This window comes from Spea bombifrons, chromosome 5 (assembly GCF_027358695.1).
Source record: "Spea bombifrons isolate aSpeBom1 chromosome 5, aSpeBom1.2.pri, whole genome shotgun sequence".
In the NCBI taxonomy this organism is placed as follows: Eukaryota; Metazoa; Chordata; class Amphibia; order Anura; family Pelobatidae; genus Spea; species Spea bombifrons.
In genome coordinates this window covers 16,531,311-16,546,897 of record NC_071091.1, presented here as the reverse complement: position 1 = coordinate 16,546,897, position 15,587 = coordinate 16,531,311, and the positions used below count along the sequence as shown (strand labels likewise).

The 15,587-nt window shown below is 38.0% G+C and overlaps 1 protein-coding gene across 1 annotated transcript in view; it reads right to left on the bottom strand.

Annotated features, from left to right (window-relative positions):
- Window positions 1-15,587, bottom strand: part of VPS50 (VPS50 subunit of EARP/GARPII complex) — a 72,882-nt gene that overhangs the window by 45,892 nt on the left and 11,403 nt on the right. Inside the window, exons 3-7 of the mRNA XM_053466424.1 lie at window positions 13,148-13,270; window positions 10,236-10,307; window positions 8,706-8,759; window positions 973-1,043; window positions 46-163 (exon numbers count right to left, since the gene is read on the bottom strand). Coding sequence (XP_053322399.1) covers window positions 46-163; window positions 973-1,043; window positions 8,706-8,759; window positions 10,236-10,307; window positions 13,148-13,270 — 438 coding nt within the window. The remainder of the gene's footprint in view (window positions 1-45; window positions 164-972; window positions 1,044-8,705; window positions 8,760-10,235; window positions 10,308-13,147; window positions 13,271-15,587) is intronic.

Below are 15,587 nucleotides of genomic sequence, written 5' to 3'. Positions count from 1 at the left end.
ATTAAATGTCTGAAAAATAATAATGAAAACAAGAGCTTTCTTTACCAGTGTTTTAATCGTCCGCAAGGACTTGAGAAGACCAATCAATAGCTGCCTTTTTCTTTGGTTTGCGAGAAGTCCCAGACTAGCTTGAGTGAATCCTTCCTTTGCTGTGTTTAAGTGTCTATGAAAGAGTTAACATCCTGGTTAAGATCACTGGAATAAAACATTTGATATTTATACAGAAACTGTTGTCTACTTGGTGAGGGACACAGAATTTTCGTGCACATACTTAGGAGATGGACACTTTAGATTTATTGTTCTTACTGATAAACGTACTTCACGTTAAAGAAACAAGGACACTTAAAGATGGCAATTTATATACTGGGAATAGCTGAGATGGTTTGCCTTCAAATCTGGTCAAGAAAATAAAATAAAACTAAAAAGCAATAGTCAACCTACCAAATCAGATAGGCCTAACGGCTCAAGCACAGAGCTTTACTCAGCAAATGGCATGGAGATTGTGTTCTATTATATTGATGCTTACAGAATTGTGACCTAGCTGCCTGGCAATAAACTCAAATGAGTAAAAATCTGTGTTAAAGAAGTTAGTTTTAATGGTGTTTATTCACTAAATGGAGTGCTGGCAAAAAGAGCTGGTTTCAACTCTCTCACATCTCTTCTTTTCTTCTGGAGGCACTGCATCATATAAGAAATGTTGATGTATTAACATTATACAGGGCCAGCCAAGCCTTCCCTGCAGCAGAAGATACCTGGGGTTAGACTTTAATACTGTATAGTGAAGTGAACAAGCTGAAACACAACTTTCCTTTTAGTGAATACACCCAACTTGCTGAAAGGAACATTCATGTCGGCGAAGTCCCACGTTCTAGCTCCAATATCTAAAGAACGTCTGCACTCACGTCCTGACTTAAGCTAGGGAGGGTCTGGGATTGTATTAAACAGAGAAAAAGGTTCCTTTATGTTCTTTACCTTCTCCCATTTGTGCAAATAACAGCAGCGAGTTGAAGGCTTGTTTGCAGTGAAGTAACACGTTCCAACTCCTGCAAAGCAATACAGATAATATGATGAAACTAGCCCCATCTCTACAGCACATTTACAACAAATTCCAGTTGTGAATATATTTTAACCGCTCATTGTTTAGATTTGCAGGTCATTTTTAACCCTTTCACACTTACAAGGTTTGCAAAGCGAACCCCAGGGGACAATCGGGTATCTCATAGGTAGTGGGACTGTAGTGAGGTGAGGACCAGAAGAAGAGACATTGAGGTCCTGAGAGCTTATGTGACGTTACTTCGTTTTCCTTGTTGGCCAAATAAAGGCATTCATTATGACTAAAAGCTCAATTTTTTTTTAAATGCGGGGTATGGAAATGTGTAACACACTCAGTATCTAAACCATGAGTTAAGCCAAAGGTACCTCAGAATGTACCAAACATTAATAATGTACCATGTAATGTCAATAGCAGACTAGAGGGGTGAATGGTCCTTTTGTGATGTCAAATTCTGTTTCCATAAAAAAACGTTGGAATGGGCCATGTTTTTTTCCTGACAAAAACTCATGTACCCCATACTGCTTTTGATAGAAGACAAATGATACTTTATTAAGTTAAAGGTATACTCAATATTGCATATGATAGCCGAGTGGTTCTCTTAATTTTCAAGGTATGTCCCTCACAAATGCATGAAGGGATTCTGCAGAAAGGCTATTGGTGATATGATGGCACCAAACGTTGGTTTGGACAAACAGGCTAATAAGTGAAGTAACCACCTCTATCTACTGATCAGTATTTATAGCTGCAATGTGTTCACATTAGCATAGCCCAGTACCTAAAACAGAAGGATCTACCAGGAATGATGATAACATGGCATTCCAATCACTGCGAGTGATCTATAGGGGTTGTAAATATAGAGCAATGGAGCTGTCACCATGGAAACAGGAAGGTCCTGCACATTTGGTACCTTGCCCCAGGAATACTATTCCTACATTATTCTTATATAACATTTAGTAATTGTGCTACCATTTGCCATATGATGGGTGTATGTACAAAGTGTAATATGAATCTCTCATCACGTGACATTTTAAAGAATAGCGTAGTTATAGAAGAACAAAGTCTGAGCATCACAAATTGAAATCAGATTGGCAGCAATGCAAGGGAAACCTATCAGCGTGTAAACAAGCATTCCGCCAGCTCCACCTCGTCACCGGAATCATTTCTGGCCTTAAAACGCTTACACTGATCAATAGTTTGCAAAGTCAATTTATATGCTACATTAATGCAAATGCTGCCTTTTATTTACTCTTGAAAATCCAGTAATCAGAACAGAATATCGCTTGCCACAGATGGCAGGTGGAAACTGAGAGCGTGCAAAAGGAATTTGCATCTGCTTACAAATAAGAAAGCTTTCCGTAAACCTGGAGTTCATCAAAATTATTCAACATGACAAATTTTTCAGTATTGCTGGAAGACTTTTTAACAGCTCCGAAAAATGCAGTTTAATGAATTGTGATTTGTTCTGTGGAGGAAACATTTGGCCCTCCGAGCCATTATGATATAACGTGAACGATTACTCTTACCTGAAATAACGATGAGATTATTGGCACAGTTAAGCCTTCTAAAAAAAACCAAATTTAAATGGCAGTGAGTTAACTATAGGGGTTATTATATAATTAGCAACTTCCAACTGCACGCTATGGTGATAAGGATTTGCATCAGGGCTGCTCTTAAGAAGGAGCTCATTAGGTTGCAAACATCATTCTCAGGTCACAATAAATCCATTCCAACTGGAATATCAAGACGTTAAGGCACATACTCACCTCTCTGTGCCTCCCTACCAGTTGGTCCCAGCAGGAACCAGTAGCAGTCTATGGTCACACGACTGCTATCAACGGTACACCACAGTGTTCAACCTTTCTCGCCCAGCCTTTCTTTGATAGTGGCTAAGGGAGAAAGTCAGACCTTTTCACCCTATATTTCTCGGGCAGTCATCTGGAAAGGAGGCTTGAGCACCTTACAGGTTGTGCAACAAACTTTTTGGAATCCTGTATTTATTAAGTAATAGCATGTTGTTTAAGTTAAGAAATTAGTTATTGATGTTCAGTCAACATTGAAAAGGGTGACCTGAGTAGAAACTAAGAATCTGTGAACCAGAAAAATGGAGGCCATAAAACAATCTAGGAGAATTTTTTTACACATGTATAGGTTGTTTTTCAATTGATATATTTTTACTGGTACACAATTTGGTTAAAACCAAAGAAAAAAAATCTTAAAACTTTTTTATTTTTCTCCTTTTATTACTATAGTTTTCATTCTAAATGATGGGTTAAATACGTAGTATCAATTAACCTCTATGATTTTTATGATTATGTTAAATGAAAATGAATTCGCTATTTTAGTTTTTCAAATGTTTTGTGTTCACAGCCATTGGATAAGAATGGAGTAATACAAAGGTTTATTTGCACTCATGTCAGTGAAAAGAAGGAGTACCGTATTTGCTTGATTATAAGACAAGGTTTTTTTCAGAGCAAATGCTGTGAAAAATACACCTCATTTAATATTCAAGGTCGTTTTAGAATCCAACCTCAAATAGAGATCTGAATACAGGACTAAGATTCCCCGCAGCGCTGCAGGGGACCGGGATCCTCCTCTCTGGCAGCCGGTGAACGTCTGCCGAGCAAATACGGTATTTGATGAATGTGTAATAAAAAGTTGCTTATTCACTAAACTGTGAAACATTTCATCTCGCCTATTTAACCTCAGCGTTAAAGAGGGCCTAATGTTATATCAGGGAAATAAAAATGTTTTAGCTCGCCAGCAACTTTTGGTTTAATGAATAATACCAGTCAGGGATATACAGTGCCTTACAAAAGTATTCACCCTCTTGGCATTTTTCCTATTTAGTTTTATTATAACCTGGAATTAAAATGGATCTTTATTGTGATTTTTATATAATGGGCAAACACAATATAGTTCCAATTGGTGAAGTGAAATTATGAAAATAAGAATAATAATAATAAAAATTCTATGAAATAAAAAAAAAACAAAAAATGGTCCATGCATTGGGGGGATGAATAGTTATGCACACTCAAGTTTTCTGGGGGGGGGGGGTTGTCCTATTTCTTGTTTGTTTCACAATAAAAAACTATTTTGCCTCTTCATAGTTGTAGGCATGTTGTGTAAATCAAATTATACAAACCCCCAACAAATCAATTTGAATTCCAGTTTGTCATGCAACAAAATAGGAAAAATGCCAAGGAGGGGCACAAGCCTAAATAATGGTCATAGTCTAAACTTAAATAACAACCTTCATAATAATATTGGTGGTTATGTACTGTAATAAAATGATAAATTATTCTAGTGCAAGGTCAAAAAGGCAATGTTGTTACCACAGGAACAAACTCAATGCTCCTTCAGATTGTTGGTCAGACTGACTTTTTGAAGCTTAATTTTATTTTTATTTAAATTGAACTGTTACGTCTGTCTGTTTTGAAGGGAATAAAATATAAAAATAATGAGTAAAAAAAAATATCACATTATAAGAGGAAATGCAAGAGGTTATTATAATTCAAACTTTAAAAGGCTCTCTCTCAGGCAGAAAATAAATTATTTCATAGTAACTTAGGTTGAAAAAGACCTAAATCCATCAAGTTCAACCCTTCTAAATATCCTTTCTGCTTTTGATCCAAAAGAAGGCAAAAACAATTAAGCTATTTTTCTGATTTTGCCAGGCACCCTTTTTGAAGGCATCAATCATTTGATTCCCAGATTTGTATGGTTAACTTATTTCAGGAGCAAATTATGTGTGATTGACCTTTTACTGGGAATAACTAATATAGATGATTGCGTTATTAGGAATAATCTGTATATGCACATAGTTTGCCAATAATACCAATTGTCAAAAAGACAGACTTTCTATCAAACATGTTCTATAAATATATGTAAATATATTTTTTCCCATTAAAGACAGAGGGACTGCTTTGAAATGTCTTCTTCTGTTTTGTACTATCATAAGCTTATGATTAAGCTCCTATGTGCGAAACATGTTAAGTGTTTCTGGCTCTTTGTCCTTTTGTATACTCTATCGATAATAGAAGTCTGCGGATTTTGAGTGCCGTTTGCCTCTTTGGTACGAAAAAGAAGTTTCCATTTTATCGAGAACTGCAATGTAGAATATACGATTACTTGTTACTATTCCTTTTGTGCTTTGCTTAATTGGTGTCACAGTGCATTGTGCCTTTTTTACGTGTTTCACCCTGGACACATTTAATTGCAACATTGAGAGCTAAAATTTAGCCTATGAGCAGTATTCAATCAGATGAGGAATGGTAGTGTTTAATTAAGCCATTTGATTACTTGCTAGATTCCTTTTTACTGCCGTAAGGAGCCCTGAAAATACAATACCAAGTACACAAGTGTTCACTTACTAAACAATTATTAAAATAGCAGTGCGTGTTTTCCATGGTAGAGCCACTTTACCGCCACTTGAAGCAAAGTGCGACTTAAGCTTTTCAGATGAGAATGCCCACCGAGCAGCTTATCGGGAGAGAAGTAGAGGGTACAAAAACATGTTGAAGAAATAAACTGGCCTTTAAAAATGGTTTAAAGCGCTTACAATTGGGCACAGATTGATAAAATTTACTCTGCTACCGGTAATTTTTAAATTTACAAATTCTAGGTGCTGTAGATTGAATCCTAGGGTTCACAAATCATAAAAAATAATAAGAACTGCAGACAAAGACATTACTTGGTATAGCAATTATTCCTAAATTGTACAAACTAAATGAATCCTTTAGAAAGAAATAATAAGAAACAAAAGTATGTATGTATCTATGTGTGTATACATTATTCAAAAAAAATAAAGCCAACATGGAGAAGCCATAAGTAAAAAAAAAACAAAGTACATCTTATGATTCAAAAGCTTGTAGAATAAACAACAATAGCTTCTCTAAGATCATTGCTGATGTATTTCCTCCTTGGCATTGTGTTAACAAACACCTAAATGTTCAAGACCAGAAAGCTGCTAAACGTTTGTTTTATAGAGGTGGTCATACTTGCAAATATCAATACATACTTGCAATGATCAATAAATCAAGGGCATTTGATTAGCAAAACATGTCTGCGACTTACCATCTAAAATCCTGTGGAAGCAGTAAAGGACTTACTTAGTTTTCCATTTATGGCTTCTAAATTTTGGCTTCATTTTTGTTACATAAATCATGACATAGTGTAATGTGTCATGTGCTGCTGTTCATCTGAGGTTGCATTTACCTAATTTTTAGATCTGCTAAGGAACAGATGATTGTTGTTATGTCCTGATTTGTAAAACCATAGAATTCAAAGAAGGTGTAGTTTCTTCTTGACATCACTGTAAATATACACACATTATATATATATGCGGCCCACCAGACCTCGAGGTGCGGCCCGCGTAAGATCAGCAGCCAGGGCAACCGATCTTACGCGAGCCGCACCTCAAGCCCTGCTACTTACTTGTGGGAGTCTTCTGGACTGCACACAGAGGAAGCGGAGTTCACGTGACATCCTACTTCCTCTGTGCTTTAGCAGAGAAGGCAGAGGGAGGCCGCGCCCCCTGCTGAAGTTTGTAAGCGGCATCGAGGAGTTGCAGTGCAGGTAAGGGGGTGGGGAGGGTGTTTGAATGAGTGTGTGTGATTGAGGGAATGAATCTGTGAATGAATGATTATATGAATAAATGAGTGTGTGTGTGTGATAGCATGGATGTGTAAGTGCTGGAACCTAGGCATGATGGGACTGTCATTGCTGTTAGCAATCACACTCCTATCATGCCAAGTCAGCCAGTACATGCTGAAACCTGGCCAGCTGCCCCCCTTGTGTATTGATGCTGCCAGCAGTATGGGGTCTGCACTTACAGCCACCCTGTACCAGCATGTACTGGCTGACTTGGCATGATAGGAGTGTGATTGCTAACAGCAATCACAGTCCCATAATGCCTAGGTTCCAGTATTTACTGGATGGATGTGTAAGTGCTGGAACCTAGGCATGATGGGACTGTGATTGCTGTTAGCAATCACACTCCTATCATGCCAAGTCAGCCAGTACATGCTGAAACCTAGCTAGCTGCCCCCCTTGTGTAGTGATGCTGCCAGCAGTATGGGGTCTGCACATCACTTACAGCCACCCTGTACCAGCATGTACTGGCTGACTTGGCATGATAGGAGTGTGATTGCTAACAGCAATCACAGCGAGCACAGTCCCATCATGCCTAGGTACCAGCATTTACTGGTTGCCTGGGTTGCCAGCATTTACTGGTTGCCAAGTCATATTGCTAATTTTGTCCAGTTGTGTGTTACCTACTTTTATTAAAAATGTGAGTTTTTATTATTATTTTTAAAGGTGGGTGTCATTTTCGGTTTTGGCTAAGTGAACCCTGAATGTTTTGGTCCAGAATTTTCATTTTAGTTCATCCCTAGAATAAATCTAGGGAATCCTGAATTTGTAGTCGCAAAACTTTCTAGGCCCAGAAATCAGTGAGAGGAAAAGTAAAGTTTTTGTGTCATTTTACTTTATTTTAATCTGCATATTTTATTAAAGGCCATATTTTTTGTCACAGTGAAAAATGAGTGCGGCCCGCGCACGTATACAATTCTGATGAAGTGGCCCACTGCAGAAAAAACTTGGACACCCCTGGTATATGACATTCATAGAATGTGAAAAATGGTTCTGTAATGAAGTAGATTAAATTAACGTAGCAGCCCCTTGCATAAACACAACCTACATTCATGTGACAAATATATAACTGCAATCATATAAGGCATTAAAGCATATAATGTATATACCAGTTTATCTTATCCGGAAAACAAAATAATGTTTTTTTTTCAATTTCATTTTCTGCCAGATGTTTAGCTGTATTGGCTTTTGTTTCAGGTTCTAGACCTGGCTTCTTTTTGCTAACATTAGTATATGGAGTTAAGTCCCCCCTCTTCCTCTATTTCTCCAAAGACTTGCACATACATGTCTTCATGCACATGCCTGAAGAATTAATCTAATGAGTGTTTTGTGATCTAGCTAAACAACACAGCAATTATGTGTGGATAAAAAGTAGACTAGATATACATCATCTATAAAGATTATTTTTAATAATATAAAACTTTGCCTTAAGGGGAGCCATCATGAAATGTGAAAACTGGCGGATGATTTTTTTAGCGCGTTTGTCACTCATCTTTGATGCTGAGGTCCACCAGGCACCCCAGTGCTTCTCCAACGAGGAAGAACCAGGATAAAAAGCATATGTTTTAGCAGACTGTGACAGCACTCATCAGACTGGCCTGCGGCAGGACTTGTGTAATAAGCATAAGGCTTCAAAAGTTCTTGTCATAGATAAAATTGGGACAGGAAGCTTCAGATTCATAAATCACTAATCTGTGTGAGAAGAGCTTTGTCTGTGACTTTTAATAATGTCACACATGCTTATATACAGGGGGAATCATGTGTTATTGTTTATAACTATACTGTGTTTAGGTTTACAACCTATACTGTGGACTGCTGTTTTGTACAGGCTCCGTTGTAGATCTTAATTTATAGAAAACATCATGTTTGGGGTAATGTGATGAAAGAAAATCAGACAGACCTCCTGTTTGTTTATATGCAATAATCCGGTATCTGTTAGTTAAAGTACTGTTTCGTTTTAGCTTTAAGAATTCTGTACGTCTAGAAGATACAGATTTCTTACCTTGACATAGGAAGGCTGTTTTTCAAGAATCAGATCTGCTACTTTTTTTGAAACCTACAGTATTTGAAAGAAAAAATAAAATAAGCAAACTCACACTTATTTATTCACTCATGATTATAGTAACAGTGCAAAAAATAAAATCATACTTTGCTTTTGGTTGTAAAAGACCCAAAAATGGAATTTAATCTTTTGTAACGTTTCCTTATGAATGATTTATATTTTCGAAAAAGTTTATTGCACTAACATCCAAAAACAGGTTCACATTTTTTTCCAAAAGGCACTGTGCGGTCACTACTAACATTATCATAACGGCTTTTATTCGAATTAGAGGGCACTTATACAACTATAAATCTTCAGGGATTTTGCTCTAGTTTCAGGGTCACACAGACTTCTTCATACTCTTCATCAATCTGATGATATCTAAGACTGCTAATTAGCCCTTGCCACCAGTACGTCACGGTTGATAACCCTGGTTGAATACGGGTGACTATATTAGGTATATATTTAAATAAGTTAGTGTTTCCATGAGGACCGCTATTAGATAAATTTAGTTAACACATTAAATGGGTCACGTCATAGAATCTGCATGATAGGCCATTAAAGGGTTACTATTTTGTTTCAGGGTCAGCTCATTTAGGAAGCTCCCATGTTTCTATTATGGGACAGCGGAGTCGGGCATACTTAAGGTCCTTTTTCACATCTCGAAATAACCTGCTTTTTATTTCAGATAGAAAAAAGGGTACAAAGGAAAACGTTATAGAACCCAAACTGAGTAAAAAGACACGTTACCACTAGCAACAGTTTGTAAACCAACGCGAAGAACAGGACCCAAACAAATACAAATAGTATACTACAATAAGTGAAATGACTACATTGAACATATTTCAAAAAGAAAAAACGAACAGGAAAAAGAAATAGAAAGCAGGACAACATTCTAAATGAGTATACTGCATACATTGTGTCTTTTTTCTATTGGGGAATAAAAGCTTCGTTTTATTTGTTCCGGAAGAGCAGAGAACATTATTTTTAAATCAAATACCAATGTTGGTTATGGGAACAACATACATGTTTTTTTCTCTAACTGGTTCAGCAATGTTGTGTGGATAGATAGTAGACTAGATATATATCATATATGAAGATTATTTTGAATAATATAAAATTTTGCCTTAAGGGGAGCTATTTTTAATTAGTGAAAAATATCTTGGAAAAAATATTTTGGATATTTTGGGATATATATACGGCTTCAATTAACATATTTTAAATTTATGTTGTTTCTTTCTGAAGGATAATTGTTTAGCAACAAACACATGCACACCTTTCTCCTCCACTCTCTAATGTTGCATTAACTATGCAAAAGCACCAACTATTTACACGGACGTTCTTGCAGTACACGTATATAAAAAAAACCTGAATAGAAAGACGGTTACATTAGGTTAAAAACGCACCGCGCTGAAGCTTACAGATTAAATAACAATAGGTCTAAAACATGTCTGACTAGCGGTATACGGCTGAGCGAAGCACCGTACTTACTGCAGCCTGCTGTCGCTTTAGCTTGTCTCTGTATTCTTCCACTTCCTGGAGACTGAGAACCGGGGGCAGCTTCTGAATACGAATCAAATGTGAAATACCATCCAGTTATTGAAAACTATTAGTTTCGACGTTAAACATACTAAAAAAACAGTATTACCAAAAAAATTAATACGCACATATACCTTTACACAATGTTACATGCATTACATTACAATTTTCTGTTATATAAATACCGTATTCGCTCAATTATAAGACAAGATTAAAACGTCCTTGACTTATAATCGGTCGTCTTTTATTCAGACCTCAGATCCCTCTCACTCTCTGTCTGCATGTCTCCCTACGTTCCCTTCTGACCACTTCCATGTCCCTGTCTACTTTCTTTATCCGCAAGGGCGGAGCCTCTCCACCCACCCTCCTTCCCCATTGGAGGAGAGGCTGAGAGGTTGTCCACATGGTGTGTGCCATGGCTCCGCCCTTTTGTGGAAGTACACCAAGAGGCCAAAGTATCGCAGAAGGATTGACAGAGAAAGAGAGATGCAGAAACGCTTCTCTTTCTCCACGAATCTGTCTGTAGTAGGACTTGAACTAGATCAGATAAGTGTTTTGTTCACATTAAAGTACTCACAGAGTAAGCCTTGTTCTGTAGTGGGGGTGGGGCACTAAACTATCCCTCTCCTTCATTCCTGAAGTGAATGTTGCTTTATCCAATTACAAATAAAAGGAAAGGATCCCTATGCAATGTTGGGCACAAAATATCATTTAGCCAGAAGTGACATTTTTTGGGGGGGGGGGCATAGGAAAAGATGTGGAGTCACATAACTTTTGGGGCCTTAGAGATGCAATGCTACCTGAGACTTCAGATATCCAGAAAGCCTACATGTGACTCTACATCAGTGATGGCGAACCTATGACACGCGTGTCAGTGGTGACACGCGTAGCCATTTGGGGTGACACGCGCAGGATTTCCTGCGATTCATCCTCGGCTCCTGCACGGCCGCCGAGGATGAAAGAATCTGTGCTGGAGGACCCGTTCCTCCAGCACAGATTCTTTCATCCTCGGCGGCCGTGCAGGAGCCGAGGATGAATCGCAGGAAATCCTGCGCGTGTCACCCCCCCCAAAAAGGGGGGGGCGGGACGTGCGTTAGCGTAACTAGCGGGGGGCGGGGCAGTGGAGGAGCAGGCTCGCAAGGGAGCGGTATCGGAGGTCTTTAACAGACCACCGGCTCCCTTGAGTGATTTTAAGCCGGTTCAAGGATCTCCCTTGAACCCGGCTTAAAATCACTCAAGGGAGCCGGAGGTCTGTTAAAGACCTCCGATACCGCTCCCTTGCGATCCGCGCGGCAACAGCTGTTGTGCGCCGGGGTTTGTTGTTAGATCCCGGCGCACAACACTGAAGCCGCGCCCACCGCTGTCCGTGCCCTCGGAAGAAGAACTGAAGAAGAAGAGGAGCGAAGAGCAGGAAAAGGAGCTGTAAGGAGAAAAGAGGAAAGGTAAGAAAGCATACAGTGAGAGTGGATTGGTGTATGTGTGTGGATTGGTGTATGCGTGTGGATTGGTGTATGCGTGGGGATTGGTGTATGTGTGGGGATTGGTGTATTTGTGTGGATTGGTGTATGCGTGTGGATTGGTATGTGTGTGTGGATTGGTATGTGTGTGTGGATTGGTATGTGTGTGTGGATTGGTATGTGTGTGGATTGGTATGTGTGTGGATTAGTATATACGTGTGGATTGGTATATGTGTGGATTGGTATATATGTGTGGATTGGTATGTGTTTGTGGATTGGTATGCGTGTGGATTGGTATATATGTGTGGATTGGTGGGTATGTGTGTGGATTGGTATGTGTTTGTGGATTGGTATGCGTGTGGATTGGTATATATGTGTGGATTGGTGTATATGTGTGGATTGGTATGTGTGTGGATTGGTATGCATGTGTGGATTGGTGTATACGTGTGGATTGGTATGTGTGTGGATTGGTGTGTATGTGTGTGGATTGGTATGTGTTTGTGGATTGGTATGCATGTGTGGATTGATGTATATGTGTGGATTGGTATGTGTGTGGATTGGTGTGTATGTGTGTGGATTGGTATGTGTTTGTGGATTGGTGTGTGTGGATTGGTATATGTGTGTGGATTGGTATATGTGTGTGGATTGGTATGCGTGTGGATTGGTATGCGTGTGGATTGGTATGCGTGTGGATTGGTAAGTGTGTGAGAGTGATGGGTGTTATGCTGTACCATTTCCAATGTATTTTTCATTATATAATTATGCTCTAAAGTACATCATAACTCCCATCACTCTATACTGTTCCATACAGTGGCAGAGCTGGGAGACAGAGGCCTTACACCCCCACCGTAGGACTCCTGAAAGGTAAGTAGTTACTAAGCAGGTATGTTAAATAATTTGTTTTTGGTTTATTAAATACAATTATATATTGCAATTATACATTTTTGTAGTTTAAACTATAAATTGCGCAAAATTATGTTTTTTTGTCGAAGTGACACACCACGAGAGTTATGCTCGATTTTTTGCCGATTTTTGACACACCACGCCAAAAAGGTTGCCCATCACTGCTCTACATCAATATATATTTTGCAACGTTGGTCCGATAAAAGGTTTCAACTTTGACTAAAGTCTCCATCTTCTCTTGGCCCAATGCAGCCATACATACATAAATCATACATCTGACGATTAAGTATTTTGAGCAATTTCATTGAAGTTTTAAATGTGTTCCGGTGTCATTAATCATTTACTTTAAACAAAAATACAGAAACATGAAGTTCATCAAGTCAATGATTCAAGTAAGTATGGATTTTTCATTTTTTGGCATTAAATTAAATTTTGACATTTATTGAAAGCCTTGTTTACTTGACTAACCAAGAATTAGCTTTTCTGTCTTTTTTTTCTGCTTACCTCCAGCTCATATTTAACAATATCAAAAGAGTCATTAGAAAAATAAACATCTTCAATGCTGTTAATTAGCTCCTGTTCTGCTTGAGGATCTGTAGGCTGTTCCCGGAGATCTCGCAGCTCCTCCTTTACAGAAGAATAAAAGCACACATTAATTTTACTTCCACGCAATGACATCTTAACCCAAATTGTGAATGCATAATAATTATTGTTCTTAAAATCAAAATTAGCGCTTTACGAACTCTTTTTTTATGGGGGGTCTAACCCCCTCACGAAAGCATTCTCACTAAAGCAAAGCGATTTATCGCAGGAGAGGTGTTCTGATGCAGTTTTCGAGCAGCAGATTCTCTCCAAAGTAGGTAATTTCATTTTATTTTATTTTTGGGTAAGTTTAAAGAATTCATATCAAAGTACTTACAAACTATTTTATTCTGCTGCTTGGAGCATAAACAATGCCCCTTAAGGGAAAAAACGAAAAAATAATTTCTAAATAAAATCCCCCCCATTGTGGAATTCAAATCTCTGCCACACATAAGATATGAATCCCCCACTAAAGTGCATTTTCTAATCTCAATAAGCAATTCTATCAACAAACTTTCCCTGCAAGCTGCTATATCATCCCTGTAGCAAGCAGCAGCACAGATTCCCCACCGCTGCCACCAGCGAGATTAGAAAATCACTAATCAGGCTACATTTTATTATGCATTTAATTGCTCTAAGTCTAAGGTACTCATCTCTAAAATGACAAAGTGTTAAGCACACAGGTGCTGTATAAACTGACTAAGAGGGGCCAAAGTACAGAGCGCATTCAAACATAACAAATGGACTGCAAAGTCCGGGAGCTCCGTCCGACATTCATACATGTGATAGCTACTTATTTAAGTAAAGATAAAGGGATAGCGCCTGACAGACAGATGACAAGACTTTAAAAAATTCTGGAGGGCCCTTCAGGTGGAGGGCGCCTTTAATAATGAATAAGAAAATATGTCTTTTGGTACATTCCTTTAATACAGTTAAGTTAGTATCGGGCATCTCTGAGAATGATATGATTGCTCTGGCTGCTCAAATACTGAGCAGGTTCCCATATTTACATTTTCTAAGCTTTACTTGTCATTTTCCTATTTCACCGACTAAATTCTCGCCCGTAACCCTGCAGTTGCTTAGAAACTGACTTAATCATGAGATAAAATTCTGAAGAAGTGCTTGTGGGAAAATTATGACTTAGATACACAAGTGATTCATGTGCTTCTCCGTACAGAGGATCTATCGGCGCTTTGTGTAACAATTACATTATCGCTGAAAGGGATGAGAGCCAAAAAAACACAAGCGAATGTCATCTGACACCGAAAGTGAGTTTTACTCATTCATTCGCACTCTTATGTCTTTTATTACTCAACTAGATACTAGTATATCAAGCATCAGATGTACAACAGAAACATTTTACATTCACCGTATACAGTGTATACGGACCACTTGTCAAAATGGGGAGGGAGAAAAACATGGGAAGAGGACCACCAAATCAAAGTTAGCATTTTTTAAACATATACATATGTATATATATATATGCATATATACAAATGTATATATATAAGCACCATCGCTTTATAACCATTTTTATCACCATACCAACCAAGAAAACGATCTAATCAACAGGGACATTCCACTGGTTGCTCTAACAATAGGATGACTTTTTGATCATTCGTTATTATGTGTTTATGTGGTCTTATACTGCTATTTTCAATATGATAGGCCAACTTAATTCCATACGCTCGAATGGTACTTTATTGTAGTAATTTGTAGTTTAAAAAGGTTTCTATTCTGCGTTTTTCACTCACAGAAACATGGAATGTGACGGCAGATAAGACCATCTAGTCTGCTTATTACATCTGATGTAAAGGCTCAGGCCCTAACCAGTCCTTGTTCTTAGATTTAGGATAATAACACATAACAGAGGGCATTACATACATTATATTATACATTTACTAAAATAAAATAACATCCCTAACCATAGAATGTTAAATACTGAGCTATTTTATTTAGTGAAATAAAAAAGCCATGTAGCTACTCACTTAAATATTGCCATTGTGATATAATATGGGAAAACATCCAACGTATTGCTATTACAAATAGTGCAGAAATTCTCAAACAAGCACTGACCAAGGGGACAAATCCAGACCCAAACCTTCTGTAAGTCAACATTTTACAACATGTGGATTTTCCAGCAAAACCAATTGCTTGCAATAAAATATCAGCCTGGGAGTTAAATAAATAAGGTTATTGTCATAGACAAACATGTTATATTCAAATTATAACACAGTCCGCACATACTGGAGCCTCTTTAAAAAAAATAAATAAATAAAACCAAAAGACAAAGTTTAACAGGCTATAAGTCTATTGGCACTAGCATGGGAGAGGACCACTCCTTTCCCAATGAAAAGTATTG